The sequence below is a fragment of the Salvia splendens genome, chromosome 1 (genome assembly GCF_004379255.2).
Source record: "Salvia splendens isolate huo1 chromosome 1, SspV2, whole genome shotgun sequence".
Taxonomy (NCBI): Eukaryota; Viridiplantae; Streptophyta; class Magnoliopsida; order Lamiales; family Lamiaceae; genus Salvia; species Salvia splendens.
Genome location: NC_056032.1, coordinates 44,095,531 through 44,103,481, shown reverse-complemented (window position 1 = coordinate 44,103,481; position 7,951 = coordinate 44,095,531). Strand labels below are relative to the sequence as shown.

General features: G+C 44.3%; 1 protein-coding gene and 1 pseudogene across 1 annotated transcript; both read right to left on the bottom strand.

The window, feature by feature from the left end:
- Positions 1-712: 712 nt before the first annotated feature.
- LOC121792450 (subtilisin-like protease SBT3) lies at positions 713-4,563 on the bottom strand. Its single transcript, XM_042190404.1, has 3 exons — positions 4,556-4,563; positions 3,206-4,462; positions 713-2,227 (listed from the first exon to the last, which is right to left on the bottom strand). The coding sequence occupies exons 1-3, from the start codon at positions 4,561-4,563 to the stop codon at positions 1,162-1,164; spliced, it is 2,331 nt and encodes a 776-aa protein (XP_042046338.1). The 3' UTR covers positions 713-1,161.
- Positions 4,564-5,011: 448 nt separating this feature from the next.
- Positions 5,012-7,357, bottom strand: LOC121792442 (annotated as a pseudogene).
- Positions 7,358-7,951: the final 594 nt, after the last annotated feature.

Below are 7,951 nucleotides of genomic sequence, written 5' to 3'. Positions count from 1 at the left end.
AAACGATCGAGACAGCGATGCGAGTGCTTTTAAACCCTTCCTATAAAACATTTTCTTTTTCATCAATTCGAAATAATTATCTGTCCCAAATAGCGGTAAATATTACAAATTCCATTCATATTAAGAGCATTGGCATTCTAGTTTATGGTACGTTTAAGCACGTGCGTGCGTGCTTAACGCATTAAGCCCGTCGCTGTAGTAACCTAAGCATGCAACTATTTCACGTCATGGGCGTAGCCAGCTTATGAGGACATGGGGTGAATGCCCAATTATATTAAGTGTCCCTTCTTAAATACATAATTTTTTAAAATATATTTTTGCTTCTTTTCAAATAAAATTCTGGTTACGCTCCTATTTTATGTCTCTGTGCTTAAGCATACTCTTGGCCAAGGCATTGGCGGATCGATATGCGACATATATTTTTAAGTATTTTTAATTTAAAACCTAATTTGTATGATATGTTAAAATCGTAAGCTTTTCCAACATGTCTCATATGTGAGTGAAAAATGAGTTGTGTTCTATCAATCCCCTACATGTCTAATTTTTATAGTTTAACTATTTTAATATTTATGAAAGTTCATGCATTTGTTTTGTATTTTTAAAATCGAAGCCCAAAAGGCCCAAAACCATTACTAGTGAGAAGCCCAATCCGAAAATTGAAAAGTTTAATTAACCCCAAATCTGTTAACACTCACCCGATTGAAAGAAAGGGTGATGTGTAGCAACAGATGCATAATTAGGGCAATGAATATTGAAAATCTCTAATTTTGGAATCACAACCTCAGCTAGCTCGTATGAATGGTTAATGAATGAGAGTGAAAGCGCCATGCGATGCTTAATCGAACTCTCCGCCATCAGAACTCCTAGAGTAAGAAACTATGTTCTGTTGTGTCTGTCAGCTGCTTGAAGAAATGCCTGAATCGGATAATTTGTGTACAATTGTGTGCAGAGTATTTCAACTCCATAGACGAACACATTTTTCCATATACTCGAATTGAAACTGCTCTTCAAATTAATATATGTACATTAGCTTTTTCTCATTGAGTTGATTTTTTTTTTCTGAAACTGTCAATCTGATTATTCAAACTGTTACATTATTCGAATAGGCATAATGAACAAAAGCATGGAATGCATTTTTCTATTAAAAAAGGATAGCAGAAACTAATCATCATTGTTGAGCCTAGGATAGACCACAATGGGGCTTCTGACTGTGTGCTTGCCATTCACTTCAATCCAAATGAGTGAGCCATCTGCTGTCTCGAGCTCGATCTCGATCTCGCTGATACTCGTGTAACGAATAGTCACAGAATAGCTTTGCTTGTCATATTTCTTCCTGAAAACTAATGTCTCTGGTGATATTATGACACTGGCATTCTTTGGTTCTTCTAGCTTGACTTTGTATGTAGCTGCTCTGTTCCCTACGTTTGTGAGCGTCCTCTTGAACTGAGCTGCGGTTGTTCTGTTTTCTTCAGTTTCGTACTGAAACATAAAAGACGGGTAGTTCAAGTCCGAGGATGGGTTTGAGCAGTTGTAACTTGATCTGATGATGGTGCGTGTTTGTTCGGAGGTGAAATTCATGGAACACACAAGATTGACGTGATCTTGCACTGTTGCATCATAAACGAGACCTGGGTCAAGTGCACGGTTTGGATCAACTTGCCCTGCTCCCATGCCTAAAGGGGTAGCAAGACGATAGTTGAATGCCATGTCCTTGATCGGCTGGTTGGTGTTATCCAGTGGATTTGCCGTGGTCATCATCGCAGACTGGATAGCTGCAGGGCTCCACTCGGGATGTGCGGCTTTGAGGAGCGCAGCAATACCAGATATATGAGGGCAAGCCATTGAAGTTCCAGACAGAAGGGTATAGTCGCTTGCAAGAAATATGTTTCTCCCGATACTAGCTTCAGACGAATAAGGATTATATGCTGCTAAGATGAGGACTCCCGGAGCCATTATATCGGGCATCAAGATTGGTCGATAGTTTCGGCCAGGGCCTCTCGACGAGGAGGCTGAAAGGGCCGGAGCAGCTCTCGGCTCGGTTCCAAGAATGGTCTGTTGGAAATCAATACTCGCAGTGGGCGTACTATCTGATGATGCATAACTGACCAATGCCTCTGCTCCCGAGGGGGTGATCACGACTCCGGGAAAAGGAAATTCGGTGGATCTTAGTATGCTCGTATCTTCAGAAATGATGATTGCTGCTCGGACATTCGACTGGGACAGATAACTCATCAAGGAAGAAAAATCTATGCTTTCGAAAGTGATATTGCATATGATTATGCTCTGCTCAGGAGCCTCCGCTAGTAACTCACTCGAGCTGCAGGCAGACAGAGTCTCGTTATATACCACAGGGAAGTTTCTGACCACGGCTCTTGCCGGAAACATAGTCCACCCGGTGATGGTTTTGCCGTTTCCGAGAGTCAGTGTGCCGGCGAACCATCGGTCAACCGTCCCCGACGCAACGATCACCGCCCACGGGATACCTTCGAGCAGCGTTGCAGCATTCGGTCCTCGGTTTCCTGCTGAGACAGAGACAAGGATGCCCTTCTTCCTCGCACCGAATCCTGCTATTGCGATCGGATTCTCGTACAGATTCGTACGGCGATAGCTCAGAGAAATCGACAGTATGTCAACTCCATCAGCCACTGCTTGATCTATGCTGGCAAGCACGTCAGACTCGACACTCCCCGTCTCCCAACCAGTTACCTTATATGCTGCCAGACGAGCGCGAGGAGCTACTCCCCGCGCTCTTCCACCTGCATAACCGAAGAAGGAAACGTCATCGACATAGTTCCCTGCTGCCGTGGATGCCACATGAGTTCCATGACCAGACTCATCCCTCGCCGAGTTCATAGTGATGTTGACATCAGGATTGCTAGCTCGAGATCCCTCGTTGAAGTATCTTGCTCCAATGAGTTTCTTGTTGCAGTGCGACGAATTGAATTGGTCGCCTGCCTGGCATATCCCCTTCCATCATTGAAACTCGGGCTCTCTGGCCAAATCAACCGTGTCCACAACCCCGATCACATCTTTTCCATACTGGATGGTGGCAGTAGCTTGTGAGCTTCTTGAGGCGTATCTGATCACATCTTTTCCTTCTTTTGGTGTAATGACTACACCAGGGAGAGGAAAAGACGTGGATCGGAGGACACCGGTATCATCAGAAACGAAAACAACGGCATGAATGTTCGATTCTGTCACATACGTAATCTGATCTGCGAGCTCTGGAGTTTCAAAAGATTCAACACAGATGATGATGCTATCAGATGGAGCTTCTCTCAACACCTCAGTTGAGTTACAAGCTGATAAGGTTTCATTGTAGACGAGAGGCGAGTTTCTAACCGTGGCACGTGCAGGAAACATCGTCCACCCTGTGATGCTCACTCCATTCCCTAATGTCAGCTCCCCGGAGAACCAACGATCAATGGTTCCTGATGCCACGATGATGGTCCAAGGGATCCCCTCGAGCACAGTTGCGAAGCCTGGACCTCGATTCCCTGCTGAAACAGAAACGAGGATGCCCTTCTCCATCGCTCCAAATGCAGCGATGGCGATTGGATTCTCGTAGAGATCAATGGTAAGGTAACTCAAGGAGATGGACAGGACATCGACACCCTCTGCAACATCCTGGTCGATACCTGCAAGAGCATCAGACTCGTAGGCCCCTTCATCCCAGAGGACCTTGTATATCGCCAGTCTAGCCCGGGGTGCCACCCCTCTTGCTGTCCCGGGAGCATAGCCGAAGAACGAAGCTCCCTCTACATGACTCCCAGCTGCTATGGACGCCACATGCGTGCCATGGCCGAAGATATCCCTCGTAGAGTTCATGCTTATCTTGACATCAGGACTGGATGCGAAAACCCCTTGATTGAAAAATCTTGCTCCAATGATCTTTTTATTACAATGTGATGAGTTAAAATCCTGACCGGCCTCACAGGTTCCCTTCCACCGTGCAGGGATTTGAGGGAGGGCCACGTCTCTGAAACTCGGGCTCTCTGGCCAGATTCCAGTGTCTACCACACCAATGATCACGTCCTCCCCATACTTGGATTCCGGCCATATGCCGGAGGCAGTGTTTAATCCAAGAAACTTGTGTGTGTGTGTGTGTGTCGTGTCAGGTACAATAGGCATATCCTTGTGAGCTGAAATGAAGCCAGGTGAGTTCCTTAAGGACTCTAGCTCATTCTCAGACATCACTGCTGTAAATCCATGGAACGCGTTGTCGTATGTGTGGACAAGCTTCGCCTCTCGATGGTGGTGGATTTCTGATGCTTCGACATTCATTGCTCTCATGGAGTTTATGGTAGTGGAGTACCAACGGTGGCAACTGGAGTATGCCTTGGGCATGGAGGATTTGTCCATGTGGATAATGTAAGTGGATCTTTGTGATGAAGCATGATGGATCAAGAAAAGCCATGAGAGGAAAACTAGAGGTAATATAATTTGAAACCTCGTTTTTTGTCTGAATTTTTTCTTGTGTTGTTTGCTGGTTTTGCAGATTAGGATTTGTAGTGGAACTGGTTGTTACACAGTGTTCAAATTTTTTTAGTATTACCTAGTCATCTTCATGTGTGTTTTCATTATTCAAATAATAAATTGACTGTGGAGAATAAAGTCACATGACCTTTGCCAAAAGAGGGTAAAAAAGAAGCATCTTCACAGACAGAAGAATTAAACAAATCATTGGCTGAAATAGAATCATAAATCTAATGCCTAATGGGATGCAAGTGGGTATTTGTTAATGAAAAGATTTTATAAATGTACAAGTGGTCGTTTAAGTTTAGATTTTCAAGAAATAAATATATAGCGCTTATGTGGAATTAAAATAAATTAATCTAATAATTTGTGCTTATGTGCCACATCAACTTACCAACAGTCCACTTAGCTCTTAAGTTTTAGCATCACTTTTTTTATCTTGTTCAAATGTTGCTTTTTTTTATTTCCTTATTATAAGGTTTACATTATTCAAATTTTCCCATAAAGAATAGCATGAAATGCATTTCATCTACAATCATTCATCTTCACTGTCAGGTTTAGGATGGACCAGAATGGGACTTCTGACTGTATGCTTGCCATTCACTTCAATCCAAGTGAGCGAACCATCTATTCTCTCGAGCTCGCCGCTACTCGTATATTGAATAGTCACACTAAAGCTTATCTTGTCATAATTCTTTCTGAAAAATAATGCATCTGGTGATACTTTGACTATGGAATTCTTTGGTGCTTTTACCTTGACTGCGTATGTGGCTGCTGCACGAGCCCCTACGTTTGTGAGTGTCCTCTTGAACCGAGTTACAGTGGTTCTATGTTTTTTCAACTTCATACAGGGCAATAAAGGACGGGTAGTTCAAGTCCGAGGATGGATTCGAGCAATTGTAACTTGATCTAATGATGGTGCGGGTGTGTTCCGGGGTTAAGTTCATGGAACAAACAAGATTGGCATAATCTTGAAGTGTTGCATCGTAGATGAGGCCTGTATTGAGGGCCCGGTTTGGATTGACGTGCCCAGCTCCCATGCCTAAAGGGGTGGCCACTAGCTTGTTGAAGCCCGTGTCCTTGATTGGTTGGTTGGTATTATCAGTTGAGATAGCAGTGGTCATCATGGCAGACTGGATAGCTGCAGGGCTCCATTCGGGATGTGCGGCTTTGAAAAGCGCAGCAATGCCGGAAATATGAGGGCAAGCCATTGAAGTTGCAGATGGAAGAGTGTAGGAGGAATATGTTGTTCCCAATATTTGCTTCAGAGCCATAAGGAATGTTTGCTGCTAGGATGAGAACTCCGGGGGCCATTATGTCGGGCTTCAAGATCTTCCGGTAGCTCCGGCCTGGGCCTCTCGACGAGGAAGCTGACAGGGCCGGAGCAGCTCTTGCCTCCGTTCCAACGAGGGTCTTTTGGAAATCGATACTTGCTGTTGGGTACAACAGTTGGATGACGTGTAGCTGATCATGTCCTCTGCTTCCGAGGGTGTGATCACAACTCCGGGGAAAGGGAACGAGGGGGGTCTTCGTATGCCCGTTTCTTCAGAAACGATGATGGCTGCCCGGACATTCGACCGGGAGAGATCTTTCATCAAGGTAGAAAAACTTGTGCTTTTATCAATGTTATTGCATATGATGATGCTGTTCTCAGGAGCCTCTGCTAGTAAACTGGAGCTGCAGGGAGATAAAGTCCTGTTGTAAATAAGAGGCAAGTCTCTGACTATGGCTCTCGCCGGAAACATAGTCCATCCAGTGATGGTTTTTCCGTTGCCGAGAGCCAATGTGCCACCGAACCACCGATCAATCGTCCCCGATGCCACGGGATCCCTCCGAGCAGCGTTTCAGCACCTGGGCCTCGGTTTCCTGCTGAGACAGAGACAAAGATGCCCTTCTCCCTCGCGCCAAATCCTGCTATTGCGATCGGATGCTCATACAGATGAGTCCGGCAAGAGCTTAGCGAAATCGACAGTATGTCGACTCCATCCGCCACTGCTTGATCAATGTCAGCAAGCGCATCAGACTCGTAGCTCCCACCTTCCCAAACAGCCACCTTGTATGCAGCCAGTCGGGCGCGAGGGGCAACCCCTCTCGCTTGTCCACCTGCGTAACCGAAAAAGGAAACGCCGTCAACGTAGTTCCCTGCCGCCGTGGACGCCACGTGAGTGCCGTGACCGGACTCATCCCTCACGGAGTTCATCGTAATCCGGACATCAGGATTGGCAGCTCGAGCCCCCTGATTGAAATATCTTGCTCCGATGAGTTTCTTGTTGCAGTGCGACGAATTGAATCCATCGCCTGCCTGGCATATTATCCCCTTCCACCCCACTGGAACCTTGGTCATCCCGTGATCGTCGAAACTCGGGCTCTCCGGCCAAATCCCTGAGTCCACGACTCCTATAACCACATCCTTTCCGTACTGAGACTCCGGCCATATCCCCGTTGCAGTGTTGAGAGACAAGAACTTGTACGAGTGGGTCGTGTCAGGTGTCATGACATCGTCAGGATAAGCTGAGAGGAAGCCCGGTGACTTTTTCAGGTTCGGATTCCGACACCAACGCGGAGAAGCCGTGGAATGCGTTTTCGTAGGTGTGAACGAGCTTTGGGTTGGATTTGTCGTCGTTGAGCGATGTCCGATCCTCGGATTTTGCGGATCGGAGAAGGGAAGAATACCAATGGTGGTGAGTAGAGAATGCCTTAGGCATGAAAGATCTGTCCATGTGTACAATGTAGGTCGATCTGTCTGCTGAAACAACCAGAAATAAAGAAAACAGAATCAAAGAAACTGTCTGAAATAGATTCATTTTGTTGTCTGAAGATTCACAGATTAATTACAGAAACTGTCTGAAATACCTCTATAAGATGATCTCTTTGCTTCAAACAGAATCTGCCTTCTTCTCATTTTTCCTTTTCAAACTTGATCAAAATTGCAGCTTATCTTCTTCAGCTGTTATCAAAATTAATTAATCATATTTGTAGCTTTAATTGAGATTGGTGATACTTTTGTTAAATCAAGTTTAAGTTGTTTCATTTAGTGTAACAAATAACAATTGATGCGAACTGGAAATTTTTTGATGGTTTCTTTTGTTTTGGTTTGTTTTCTTTGGTTACTAAAACTATGTTTATCTTTCATTGAAATAGTTTTAAATCAGTATTGGTAAAATTACTCAAGAGTTTCGTAGATCAAGAAAATTTTCAGGATTGGGACAGAATGGTTTTGATAATTGTCTTCCAGAATTATTTAGCTTTTATCTTATACTCCCTCTATCCTGCACTTCACTTTTTACACTCTTTTTTTAAAAATGGTAGTACCACTTTAAAGTTGAGTGAATGTAAAATAAGACGGAAAATAATCTAAGGAAGATTTGTCTCTACATTATTCTCTCACTTACTTTACATTCTCTCTATTTTAACTATTTTATATTATTTTTTTTCAAAATGCATGCAAAAAGAAGTGTCTAGATTATGGTGGGAC

Coding starts and splice junctions, on each gene's coding strand:
- LOC121792450 (XM_042190404.1), bottom strand. Junction 2,228..3,205: donor GAGCTCGCAGATCAGATTAC/GTATGTGACAGA, acceptor TTCCTTGATGAG/TTATCTGTCCCAGTCGAATG.